Below are 14,947 nucleotides of genomic sequence, written 5' to 3'. Positions count from 1 at the left end.
TATTATTTTAATGCACCGAAGTACATATGATCTTTCCATGCAGATATTCTGCGTCATCATACGATGAAAGAGAAATGGAACGGAGAAAAATTCTCTCCGGCGCCGGCATATATGATATGTGTAAATCACTTCGTGATTTAAGACGGCGCTTATTCCGTCGGATCCCGGCCAACTAGTCACTCATAATGAGTGCACCTCAGCACATGTGTGGACTTCAGTCCTACGTTCATAGACATCTATGACGTGGTGCAGAGGGCGGCCACTAGAGGGAACCCAAGAGTTGGAACTTAAACTGAAACGATTCTGTCCGACGCCGGGGTGGGTATCCGGTGTGGCTTAGTGGATAAAGCATCAGCACGTAGAGCTGAAAACCCGGGTTCAAATCCCGACGCCGGAGAGAATTTTTCTCCGTTCCATTTCTCTTTCATCGCACTTTTCAACAGATCCACCCACATTTTATCTAAATATTTTGCCATGTTGAATCTTTCGTACACTACTTTTAACACTTGAATATAAATAATTGATTAATTGGCGATCTTACTCATGTTAATTATGTAAGCATGTGCGGCTTACAGCTGTTTCGGTGCTACTTGACACCATCCTCAGAGCCTACTAGATCTCTGCACTATCTCAACTTCGCTGCCTGTTGTGTGGGTGCGTTCGTGTGATGAAGAGTTGTGTCAAATAGTGTGTGTGTTCTGAAATTGATCTGTGTGTTGAGAATTTGATTAGGGTGTGTTTTAGTGTGTCTGTATATTTCATATTGTTCTAGTGTATTGAGTTTTTGGTTTTTGGGTTGTATGTGTAGGATTTCCATGTCTGTATTTATGTTATTGTATGTGTGGTTAGCATTAATTATGTGTTCGGCAAATGTAGATGTATTGTGTCCTCTGGTTATTGCTTTAATGTGTTCTTTGTATCTAGTTTGGAATGATCTGTCTGTCTGTCCAATGTAGAAACTGTCGTAACTATTGCATGTGAGTTTGTATACGCCTGTGTGGCTGTATTTATTTGTTTGTGTGTTGAGATGTCTTTGTAGTGTGTTTTCTGTTCTGTATGCTATGTTGTATTTCTGTTTTCTGAATGAGGATGCGATCTTGTGTGTGTTTTTGTTTTCGTATGTTAGTGTGGTGAAATTCTCAACACACAGATCACTTTCAGAACACACACACTATTTGACACAACTCTTCATCACACGAACACACCCACACAACAGGCAGCGAAGTTGAGATAGCGCCGAGATCTAGTAGGCTCTGAGGATGGTGTCAGTAGCACTGAAACAGCTGTAAGCTGCACATGCTTACATAATTAACACGAGTAAGATCGCCATTTAATCAATTATTTAAATATTTTGATTTAAGAATTTCCTTCAGTTCACTATTATCTTCTTTGGAATTCGGAACATTTTTCACAATTATGATCTCAAACAAGTGAGATTCAACAATGTTTGATCTGGTAGCAGTTTGGTTTTGTACATTCAGTCAGTGTTACCAATATAGCGACTTCTAATGCCATCAATAGTGATGGAGACTGATATTAAGTAGTTGATATTCCCAGTTTTGTTTTTCAGTTGCTAATTTTCAAATAAGAACTTACAGGACAAAAACATGTTTCGAAGTCCTTTTTTGGAACAATGGGAAAAGTTTGCGAATAAAGGAATGTTCCTAAACAGGATGTATGGAAACTCTATGTAAAGTTAATTATAATCAGGCATTAATTAGCTTAATTATTCAGTCACATATTATACCCTCTGTGCTTCAGTGGCTGACCATGATAATATCTTTGAAAAATATTGGAGTGCAAGAGGTCAAATGACTTTGTCAAACGCCTGGCATTAGAAAACAACAACAACATATTTATACTCTTTGAATAACACTGACCGGGAAGTAGAGCAGCACAACTTGGTTGAGGAGTGTAGAGATGGCGTAGAAGACGCCCACATTGAGGCCATACGACATCATAAGCAAGACATAGCCTTTATTTGTTATCAACCTCTTGACAGAGCCCACAAAGTCCGTGTCCTCCTGGGCTCGTTGTTCAGCCTGGGCAAGGCTAGGGGGCACGGGAGGTTCTGCTTTGAAAACTGTAACACACAGACATATGTTTCAGAGACGAACTATGGGAATGAAGCGCAGGAAATATTATCTGAAAAATGGGACAAGAAATTTAAAATTACGAAGAGTCAAATTTATATTGTTCATTATACAGAGACATCATTTTATTTTTACTAACATTTTTAATATTAACTTGGCTATACTTCTGGATCAACGCCGTTTGCTACCCCCTTCCACGACTGGAGTTCGATGATACTGGCGTAATATACAAACAAATCACTTTACTAGGTATAGGAGGGAAGAAAAGTAGTTCATCCATTTACTTAAACTAGGACATATCGCGCTTTTGAGTTTGATCATTTTCATGAGGTTTTTGTTTAATCAAAATACAGCACAGTATTAACAATGAGTGTTTTTACTCACGAACTGAGCTGTCCATGTGGACGTATTCATTATGCAGTTTATATTATACTGTCTACAGCACATCAGCGTACAATATAGAGAATGAAGTTAAATTGAAAAATAATCATAATATGGATATTTAAACACATTTTTTAAAATGGTGGCCGCTCATTTCGATACAGGCTTCAGTTCTAATGTGCATATTATCGCACTATGGACTATTGTACCTAATCCCAATTACCAGTTTCGTCCTTCGTACTAGTAACTCATGTTGAAATAATTCTGTACCTACTCTATAAAAGAGTACCTTACGTACGGTAAATTCAGTCTTCACTTCTGCCCGATACGAAAAATAAAATTACTCAGACATTCTATCTACTGTCCGTCCAAGTGGTTATGTCGTAGGGTCGTAGAAAGGGGGGAAATCACGTAACAGTTAATTACATAACGAGGCCCTTTCATTTAAATTATTTTAAATAGTTGTATAATATTACGTAACCGTCCAATTCCTAACAGAAATAAATGTTTTCAGAAAAGAGCTAAGACAGCCCAGCCACTAGCTGGCGAATAAAAGCTGGTGAAGGAAACCGGGATGCGACGTAGGCAAATGGACGACAGTACCTGTCCGAAAATGATTCAATATTGAAAGCTCTTTCGTCACTGGAAAACGCGAACATATTTTTGGAACGTACTGTTTACTGTGACCATAAGGCTACTATGACTGTATATGCTGTCTTGAATCTGTGTGGAGGACGGTTGAACTTCATTAGTAGAAGGGGTGGGAGTGAAGTACATTCAAAAACTCAGGTACAATAAAAATTGAAGTAAAAATAAAATGATGTCCCTGTAGTTGCTATGGCTGGTTTAGCAAATGAGACTTAAAAACTTATCGATAAACTATGAACTACAAAACAGCAACAATGAATACTCACACAGAACAATAAGGACTAACAGGACTGTAGTGAAACCAGCCACTGAATAATACATGATGGAGAGATCTCGTCCTATGTCCTCCAAGTTATCATGATTCTTGACCATCACTGGTGGCAACAGAAATCCAATTGCTATTCCAAGCTGGAAACAAAAGAAATTCATTTATTGTTTTCTTTTGGATAATATGTTCTTGACTGAACGAGGTTCAGGGGTAACATATTAGCTTCGTATTTGACTTTGGTTCATTAAAAGAATAATAAAAATGTCTTAATAAGCCTCTTGATTATCCCTCACAACTGTTGTATTCTAAATTTAAAGTATTTGATATCCATCAAATTTATAACAATTGAATTTTGTACATAAAAATCGTAATATTGGGTTGGTGCATAAGTTCATAGCGTTTTTGTTTCGCGAGTTTGTATTCTGGTTGCTATGGGTTTATTTATCGATTGTCATTTTTTATTTGGTGTCCGGCATTTTTATATCAATTGATGCGTAAGTAAATATTTACATCTTAATAGTACATTATGCAACGAGCCTATAATGAAGGTAATTAAGAAGCGAGTATGGATATTTATGAAACGAGCGCAAGCGAGTTTTATAATTTTCATACGAGCTTCTTAATTACCATTATAGGCGAGTTTCATACGACTTTTTATGCTCGACCATATTTCTAACTTGATATTATTAATTTTCTTTGTATCTGACCTTGACCAATGTCCCGTATGTTGTGAGATGTTGGCAGACGCGAAAGTATTGATTTTTTCCGAGGAACAGATGTTCACATTGACCTTGCTAGGCCATAAGAACCTACAGAGATAACATTGAAATTAAATTAGACATTGAAAAACGAGATGACAAATTGAATTTATTTGAATATTATTTACAATTAACGCTAATTATTATAGTAACAGAACATAACCTTCTGCGACAGTATTGAATTTCCAGCCTCCGTGACTTTTCGCTAATTCTCTTTCGATTGCATATCCGAGAATAATCGATACTTGCGGTTTTATAACGGTAGAAAGCTGACTTAACATTGGCTGAACAGTTGTAACCTGAGTCGTCATTGGCTGAAAGACCTGACCTTTAATGAGTAGGTGTACTTTAATGACATGCATTAAAGGTCTGCTACCAGGTGTATAATTATTACATTTCGGCATGGTCGAGCATAAAAATCATATATTTCATGATAATACTCGGCATCATCTCACTGGTCATTAATTCCGTCACGAAAATAACAGAGCGTTCCAGTTCCTGAAAATGTCAATTTCGAGTCCTGTGTCGTTTGTGTGGTATCTAAGAAACGAAAGCATATCTTCTTACTTTTGACGTAGAAAACGTCTTTCCCTGCACTTAGTACGTGCACTCATTTCGGGATCCGTGGTGAAACAAAAAAACCCTCCGTTTATAAACATGTTTATTAATGTCTTACAATAAATAAAATAGAATAATATGCAATTCTAAATATAAATGTAAGCATATTTTAATGAAAATATAAAATATATATACATTTAAGAAAAATTAATATTTGGATATAGGTCTTAAATCAGTGTAGTGTAGTTTAATTAATGTATAAAATGTAGTATCCAGGGTTGCCAGATTGCCATCCGGAATCCAGGACAGGTGATACTTCATTTCTACCCTAACATCACTACAAATTTTAATTAAAATTCAATTTGCAATATAGGCTAACTGATTTTATTCGTTTTATGTATTTCAACTAATTACATAGGGCCTAACGTTTAATTTTGTCACATTTTTTACTAGGTTATGAAATTTCCTTTGAACTATTGACAAAGTCTGGAAAAATAATGGCATACTACAGCCTGATCTATACAGAAAAAAAAATGCATGATACACTGTTTCAATCCTATCAATAATAAATCAGCTTCCAAAGAGAGTAAAGAATAAGGATACTATATAATACCTAATACATACTATAATATTATCATTTTTATTTCACACAAAGATTAAAATTAAAATTAATAACAAGATTAGTTTAACGACTAGGATAACAAATCAAGGCTTAAAACAAGGTTGTCCGCTGTCTCCTTGTTTATTTAATATATATATATTAATGCACTTATTAAGGACTGGGAAATTGATTTGGCCACACATTTTATGATCGATAACAAACCCCTTAACACTTTGCTCTACGCAGATGATGTAATTATATTAGCTAACACCGAAGACAACTTACAAATGGCAATTCATAGGTTATATCAAAAAGCAAAAGAGTACAATTTAGAAATTTCTATACACAAAACAAAAACCATGGCCTTTATTGGTAAAAATTCTATAAGAACTAAAATAGTTATCAATAACTCTGGAGTAGAGCAAGTAAATGCTTTTACTTACCTTGGCTATAATCTCTCCTACATTCATTCTCGAGATAAAGAGAATAAATTAGCCAAATTTCAACAGCTGCTAAAAACAATTAGAAATACACTGTTTAAGAAGGTCCGGCAAGACACAATTTTGAAATTCTACAAAACAATGACCATTCCAACTTTGCTATATGGATCAGAAACTTGGACTCTAACAACTAGTGAACTGAAAAGAATAGAAGCAGCTGAGATGAGATTACTAAGACCGCTAGCAAGCTACACTCTCTATGACCATAAATATAATGAAAACATCCGACAAGAACTAAATATCGCTGCCATTACAGAGACAATCCACAAGTATCGGAGCAACTGGCATGAGCATGTTCTACGGATGCCAAATGATAGACTACCCAGGAGATTATTAAATTACAGACCCCATGGATACCGAAATCGTGGACGCCCAAAGAAGCGATGGAGAGACCAGCTTTTCACCTGAGACGGAACAGGCCAAATGGCCTAAACCCTGATATCTATTGATGATGATGATGATGATTTTTATTTCAATACACTCGATAGGAGGAACCAGGCGGCGTAGACGACGTTAAATATAGGTTGGGCAGGGTCTTGAAAAAATGAATAAAGAACTTAAAAAATAATTTTATAGAAGTGAGCACAAAATTGCATTTTTACATTTTTTTTTTTTTTTTTACATTCCGGAACAAATATAACACAATCCAGGACACAGGATACACCGTTAAAATCCAGAACAATCCTGGGAAATCCAGGACGTCTGGCAACTGAAACACACATTTTATAGACGTTCTTGAGAAGTAGGTTACTTTAGTCTTAACACTTCACTAGTAGCCTTCTTCTTAAAATTAATAGAAAACATAATTGAGACGTTCCATGGAATAATAACTTAAGGGGAGAGGATGGTATTTTTTGGTGAAAAATGAGTAAATTAACATTTTTTTCTTTAAAATACTCTGTGATATGTGTGGAATGCATAGCATAATATTTTTTGGGTATTTGTGCCCTCATCAGATGTTGAGATGCCATTGTTGAACTTCCTGCGTTATGGATTTTTAAATCACTCGCCCCATTTTATTGTTGTTTCCGGTAAATTGAATTTAAAAAAAATCTTTAAAATACTCTTTGATATTTGTGGAATGCATTGCATAACATTTCGTGGGTATTTGTGCCCTTATCGGATGTTTAGATGCCATTTTTAAACTTCCTGCGCTATGGATTTTTAAATCACTCGCCCCCTTTTATCGGTTTACGGTAACTTCATTTTTTTACTACATTGCCAGACAAAATTGGATATAACTTCTGAACTATTAAAGATACATGCATGAAATTTAGAACACACATTCTTTAGATTATTAGGAAACTTTTCTCTTAACAGAAGTTTGTTAATTGATTTCATTTTAAAACTACGTCCGTTTGTTTGTAAGAATGGAATTCAGAAAAGTGTTATTAAATTTTAATTGTTTATTTTACAAACGTAGGGACAAATATCAAAATTCTGTTACAGACAGTTTGTAGAGCATGCTTTTGCATGTACATTGCAAAAAACTGGATGAACCTACCTTCAAAAATGGTTTAGATATATCCGTTTTAGTAAAATCCTGCATTGGGTTTTTTTTTTTTTCAAATCTGGGCCCACAAATAATTTTTCTTTTCAAAATATTTATTTTTGGTTGAGTTGCTACAGCTATGAGCTCTCTACATACAAAAAATTAATATTTTACACCTTACTTACTTACTTACAAATGGCTTTTAAGGAACCCGAAGGTTCATTGCCGCCCTCACATAAGCCCGCCATCGGTCCCTATCCTATGCAAGACTAATCCAGTCTCTATCATCATATCCTACCTCCCTCAAATCCATTTTAATATTATCCTCCCATCTACGTCTCGGCCTCCCTAAAGGTCTTTTTCCTTCTGTTCTCCCAACTAACACTCTATATGCATTTCTGGATTCGCCCATACGTGCTACATGCCCTGCCCATCTCAAACGTCTGGATTTAATGTTCCTAATTATGTCAGGTGAAGAATACAATGCGTGCAGTTCTGTGTTGTGTAACTTTCTCCATTCTCCTGTAACTTCATCCCGCTCAGCCCCAAATATTTTCCTAAGCACCTTATTCTCAAACACCCTTAACCTATGTTCCTCTCTCAGAGTAAGAGTCCAAGATTCACAACCATACAGAAGAACCGGTAATATAACTGTTTTGTAAATTCTAACTTTCAGATTTTTGGATAGCAGACTGGATGATAAGAGCTTCTCAACCGAATAATAACACGCATTTCCCATACTTATTCTACGTTTAATTTCCTCCCGAGTGTCATTTATATTTGTTACTGTTGCTCCAAGATATTTGAATTTTTCCACCCCTTCCAAAGATAAATCTCCAATTTTTATATTTCCATTTCATACAATATTCTGGTCACGAGACATAATCATATACTTTGACTTTTCGGGATTTACTTCCAAACCGATCGCTTTACTTGCTTCCAGTAAAATTCCCTAATCGTTTGTTTTCCCTAATCGTTTGTGTATTTTCTCCTAACATATTCACGTCATACGCATAGACAAGAAGCTGATGTAACCCGTTCAATTCCAAACCCTGCCTGTTATCCTGAACTTTCCTAATGGCATATTCTAAAGCGAAGTTAAAAAGTAAAGGTGATAGTGCATCTCCCTGCTTTAGCCCGCAGTGAATTGGAAAAGCATCAGATAGAAACTGACCTATACGGACTCTGCTGTATGTTTCACTGAGACACATTTTAATTAATCGAACTAGTTTCTTGGGAATACCAAATTCAATAAGAATATCATATAATACTTCCCTCTTTACCGAGTCATACGCCTTTTTGAAATCTATGAATAACTGATGTACTGTACCCTTATACTCCCATTTTCTCCATTATCTGTCGAATACAAAAAATCTGATTAATAGTCGATCTATTGCGCCGAAAACCGCACTGATGATCCCCAATAATTTCATTCACCAAATAGGAAAAAAGTTTTAAAAAATACCACCCTCTCCCCTTAATGTACGTTATATCATTTTCCTGTTTTAGAATACTAATAACACATTTCCCTTCCGACAAAATATTATTTCCCTCCAACAAATACAGCGCCTTCTAGAAACATTTGAACGTCGTTCTGCGCAATGCTGTTATATCAGATATAAAATGTTTGGTGCTCTGTATCTCAAATTCAACATTTTGTAGTTGGTGATTTTTGGGAATACTTTGTGTCTTCCTTCTCCTAAAAAAAACTAAAAATCGGGCCTGGCGCCCGGCCCCCTCCTCGCCTGTCTATATGGACTACAAGGACAATATTCCCGTCCGTGTGCGCGTGGTGCATTGCTATGAAGGAGAGCCATGATAGGTAGGGCACAGACAGGCGGATGGAGACGATCTCCGATCTTCGTTTAGTTGTTTTGTGGTTGCCTTGAGGACCCCACGCGTCACGTGACGGGACGTCCTGCCTCCCTCCGCTCCTGGCAGGAAGCTGCAATCTGTGCTTCATTGTCTTAATAATGTGCATTGCTGCAGATCGCACTGCAACCGTTCAGGTTTTCCTTCGTTCCTACCTGTTTCAGCACCTGAGAGCTACAGATTGGTAAACTTGCTAAGCGCAAGGTATAATCGGAGGAAACTGGAATTATATGCATAGACGAGGGAATGGAAGAGATGCGGGGGTCAATGAACTCGACACTGTTTATTTTAGTTGGTTGTGAATTGGAATAATAATTCTGTTTGATTAAAACTTATAAATATTGTGATTACGTTTTTAAATACGGAAAATATATTATGAATTGAGTAAGATTTACTTTTATGTTTATTTGCTCTTCTATGCAAATAGTAAAATTTTGTTTTTCAATCCCGTTCCTATCGAGTTCTAAGGCTTGATTTCTGAACTGGAGTTACGGACTGAGCACTACTGAGCTAAATATTCGGGCTCTAGTAATATAATTTCTTTAGACGCAAGATAGTATCAGAGTTCCGGTTCACAGGTCATTTGTCGATCTATTAGAATCGGGAATTGCGGAAACGGCACATGTCACTATATATGGTGTATTGACATGTGCTGTTTTGGCAATCCCCGATTCATTTACTTCGGACCTGTTATTTGGATGCAGTAGGTATTTCAGGTGAAACAATTCCGAACAGTTGTTATGTATTACATATTTTGCCGTTTTTAGCTACATATTTGTGTAGGGTAAAGTTTAGTAATATTGTGATACTAGTAATAATGTGATAGTTCTTTTTGAGAATTGATTACAATTTTACTGAGCGAGAGAAGGACCGGTTTTGTGCATAAACTTGTCCACGAACATTCATTTAATAAGTTGACGCAAAAAATCTATCTTCCTCTCGCTCAGCAAAATTGTAATAAAAAAAATTATCACAATATTACCCATATCACAATATTACCAACCTTTACCCTATATATTTCTCACTTTAATACATAAAAGGTCCATAGCAAAGAGCTCACGTTAGAAGATGTAATGTTCTTGCAATACCAATATCAAAGCCTTTCTTTCATACAAAATTTAATTTTAGGACCAATGTTGATTAGACTTTTTTCTTCTTTTGATGACTACTATCACCTCTGGGAGTATCGAATGCTATTTTTTTTTCTTAATGGAAATCATGTTTAGCATCTCCTATGATAATGACGAACAAGTCGTCATATCTCGAAATATATTAATTTTAGAAACCATATTTATCGGAGTTTTTTCTTGTTTTCATGACTACTACCAACTCTCAGAATACTGAATGCTCTTTTATTTTAGTTGGAAATCACATTGAGCATTTCCTATGTTCCTGTACTCATATCTCGAAAGGTATTAATTTTATACCCATGTTTATTATACTTTTTTTCTTGTTTTGATGAATACTGCTACATCTCAAATATTGAATGCTTTTCTAAAAACACCCTGTATAACCGTTGCAGCAAATGAGACTCATTTATCTCTCCATACTCTTCAACTGAAGAAGAATATAAATCGAACCTTCAAAACGTCGAGTGTTCTATTTCATTAAAGCTGGAAAGAGTCCAATCTAAATCTCTCTTTATGTGTACCGTTCTTTGATGAAAGTTCAGCTTTACTACGAGAGATAACGATCGACCACTTTGCATTTAGGAAGTACGAGTGGCAGATTTGCATGAAAAGCTCTTGTGGGTAATCTTAGTCTGGAGAGTCAACTGTTGGGGGCGGCGAGACGCGACGAAGTCACGGGCACCTGTTCGAGGCGTGATGCAGATCAAGTGAAGGTTAGGCCGCCAAGTGTAGGTACAGCGTGTTTGTTTAGGCTTACTCTATGTTGCCTTTCGCAGCTAATAAAGTGACATACTGTTGCACAAGCCGCCAGATAGTCGGCTTTCCACACTGGAGAACCAGGTTTTGATCCCCGAAAGTCCTAGAGAATTTGGGGGGTAGGGGTGGAGATGAATAAAAATACTTATACTTAGAAGGCACCCTTTGTGATGTCAAAATAGTACATTATGCAACGAGCCTATAATGATAGTAATTAAGACGCGAGGATGTTTATGAAACTCGCTTGCGCTCGTTTCATAATTTTCATACGAGCGTCTTAATTACCATTATAGGCAAGTTTCATACGACTTTTTATGCTCGACCATAGTTCTAACTTGAAATTATTCATAAGTATTCACGTTATTGTTATGTGAATGAGTGCAATAGCCTACATCATAAATTGTGAGATGTGCGCAGACGCGAAAGTATTGATTTTTTCCGAGAAACGAATGTCGACGACCTTGATATAATCTAGAGAGTAAGATAAGCATTAGTCTTGATATAACCTTGAAATTGAATTCGACAATGAAAAACGAGATGACAAATTGAATTTATTTGAATATTATTTACAATTAACGCTAATTATTATAGTAACAGAACATAACCTTCTGCGACAGTATTGGATTTCCAGCCTCCGTGACGTTTCGATACTTGTCTTTCGATTGCATATTCGAGAATAATCGAAAACCTGAACTTTAATGAATAGGTGTACTTTAATGACATGCATTAAAGGACTGCTATCAGGTGTATAATTACTACATTTCGGCATGGTCGAGCATAAAGTAAAATAACACTTCATTTATACATTTTACAGTTAAACAGGTAACATTCAATTAATTTATGACAAATTAATGTAAGAATTCAAATCACATTTTGTGAAAATTACTATTATATTACCTTTAGACTATATTTACGAAAATCTGTTTTGAAATTGATGCAAATAATATTACCGTTTATAATTAACTTTGTTTGAATTAACATTCAGATGGCATGGACTACATTTACTAAGCGTCTAAATAGAAGAAACAAACTTTTTTTTTCTGTATTGCACAAAAAGGCTTTCTATACTTACAATCCCAAAATTATGACATTGAGCCCGTTTATAAATTGTACGGCTTAAGTATATATGGAATTAATTTTACATATAGACTATTTAAATCAAATAGTTATTCATATATTGTAATCATTTTTAATATAATTTTTATATTTAGGACAATCGGCATTATAAAGTGATATAGGGCCTAAATGTTAATGATTTGTAATGGCAAGCTACCCGTAATATCGTATTTTAAATCTCAATCTTCCTTCCATGGAAATTCTCCCACAAGTAACGAATGCGAACTAATTTCATTATTTTGTCGGTTTATTTCACGTATTAGGAAACAAAATGGCGTAGAAACTCGTTGGCATTTATTTGAATTGGATCGCCATTTTGTGTTTCTTTTTATTCCAAACAAATGCACATTAATTTTCAAGGCCTACTAATGTCTATCCAACTCAAGAACCGTAGGCCTACTAGATCAAAAACGTTAGCTACGGACCAAAAAAATATGACATCACTGACTGATCTGCGATTGGTTGGAAGCCAAAGCCAATATACGCTACAAAATATAGCCCCGTAAATATTTAATTATAACGAACATTTTTACACATTTTATGTCAATTCATATCAATGAAATAGAATTAACTATTGTGCTAAATTAAAATAAACGTAATACCTATACATTAATGAGTTTTATGTTTACCACGGCGTAGTGATACATTAGTATAGTTCTTGGATTGGATAGATAATAACAATTGTAACATTATATTTCATGTACATTTTTCAGCGTATAATGAGTTTTAGATACTGGACATGAACATAATTTTACCAATAACTTGGGAGAATCATGCACACAGATAGACAGAAAATGTGATTTATATGCAGTGCTGAAAGCGGAAGCATATCTTCTTATTTTGCTATATCACAGATGATTTAATTTTTTATGCTTGTAATTGAATGACAGTTAAAGAAATACGTTATAAACTGAAATATCATTGGCAACAAGATAGAGGAATATGTAGCCTACGCAAAGGGAAAGAAAAGACAAATAGTTTTTATGTACAGAAGAAATTAATATACATTTGTTGAAATAAAAGGAGAGCCTTGCGAATTTTCTGGTGTTTTTATAGTCCATTGCCAGTCTAAACGTTAATGAATTATTTATTCTACTCCTAACTGTTTTTGTTAACTCCCTAGCATATCTTAGTGGTGTCTGGTGCCAACAATCGGTTAAGTAATAACTCGACACACTTGCAATCAATCACATTCCTACAACTGTCTAGACTCTAGACATCCAGGGAACTTTTCTCCTTCAAGGAAAATTCCCCCAGAGCTGAGCCCGGAAATCGAACCCGAGACCTCCAGGTCTGGAAGTCAGAATGCTGACTACCATACGGAGGCAGTCATACTCGCAATCTTTGGAAGTTATTCTCAATGTTCAGGCCGCAACGATAGGAAATATTGACCACTGCCTTCTTGAATGTCGATATCGTTAAAGGATGAATGGAAATCCTGTGGGTACTTTTAATGATATGTACATTGTTACGAGATGAGTAAAACTTGCGATGAAGCATATGTCATCTTCGTGACATCGGTTTTTTTAATCTCTCCTTTTTTAAAAGACTTAAATCTCACTGGAATAGGGACTTTCTTACACATCTGGCAACAGTTTTAAAAATGTAACGTTTGAGTTTCCCATTAGACACATCGTTAGACAGATGTGTGAAATTCCTGACTGCAGATGACTCTATCGTCGGCAAAGGCTACATATATTATTATGAAATAACGACTGGCGATGATTCAACCACTGATTCAGTCTTTGGTCTAGCCAGAAGGTCATCAATGCGACAATAACTATGGAAAATAACTGATTCGGATTATTTCAGTTTCATTTCTGTGTAAGCTGACAAGCATGTGGGTACACGTGTTCATTGCCCTATAATGCAAATATAACCATGAGATTAGCATTCCAGACACGCAAGAGTTAAGCTACAATTTATTATGTAAACTTTACTAAGTTCATTTAATTGTATTTATTTATGGATCACTATGTTAATTTAGTTATACAGTTCAGTTGTGTAAGACTGCGACTGTGTGCTACAGTGGCCGATGTTAATAATGCAGACTCTGCTGAAAATATGATTAAGTTTTACTTAAAACTCCTACACAAGATGTCCACAGAATCCTCTGTCTATTTTAACTATCAATTCTAACAAAACTAAAAGAGGTGGAATAATGTTCTTTTTTATGTAATACTCTTCAAATCATGTTTTTTTTTTTTTTATTTTGTTTGTTTGTTTTTTTTTTTTTTTTCATGTTCCGAGATTGTTGGTTAAGAAATATGACCACTCCACAAGAGGAAGCTAAATGTAATGATATGGTTTGTAAAATCTAAGTTTGTAATTACTAGGGAACGGATTTCTAGATGTTAAGAAGAGAGATTTAGGACTTTTAGGAGTTTATATAAAAGTTAGGTGGAATTTATATACATAGAACTAGTGCTGACAATGAATGCTAATGAACTGAAGACTAAAATTGAAAGGTTCAGAATCATAGTGGGCCAAGCGCCATTTACTAAAACCGTAGAAAACAAGGGTTAAAATGAAGTTATTACCATAATTCAATGGGAACATATATCAAATAATATAAAGTATACACATTAAAACTAAATGATATATCAACCTTAGTCGACCTGGTTGGCGAGTTGGTATAGCGCTGACCTTCTATGCCAAAGGTTGCGGGTTCGATCCCGAGCCAGGTCGATGGCATTTAAGTGTGCTTAAATGCGACAGGCTCATGTCAGTAGATTTACTGGCATGTAAAAGAACTCCTGCGGGACAAAATTCCG

At 35.5% G+C, this 14,947-nt stretch overlaps 1 protein-coding gene across 2 annotated transcripts in view; it reads right to left on the bottom strand.

Annotated features, from left to right (window-relative positions):
- Positions 1 to 14,947, bottom strand: part of HisT (Histamine transporter) — a 112,971-nt gene that overhangs the window by 7,622 nt on the left and 90,402 nt on the right. For both annotated transcript variants that reach the window (XM_069819350.1, XM_069819349.1), the window contains exons 4-5: positions 3,389 to 3,530; positions 1,881 to 2,083 (exon numbers count right to left, since the gene is read on the bottom strand). In XM_069819350.1, the coding sequence (XP_069675451.1) occupies positions 1,881 to 2,083; positions 3,389 to 3,530 (345 nt within the window). The remainder of the gene's footprint in view (positions 1 to 1,880; positions 2,084 to 3,388; positions 3,531 to 14,947) is intronic.

This window comes from Periplaneta americana, chromosome 2 (assembly GCF_040183065.1).
Source record: "Periplaneta americana isolate PAMFEO1 chromosome 2, P.americana_PAMFEO1_priV1, whole genome shotgun sequence".
NCBI lineage: Eukaryota > Metazoa > Arthropoda > Insecta > Blattodea > Blattidae > Periplaneta > Periplaneta americana.
Note: the sequence above shows the minus strand (reverse complement) of the source record. Positions and strands in the feature narration are given on the sequence as shown.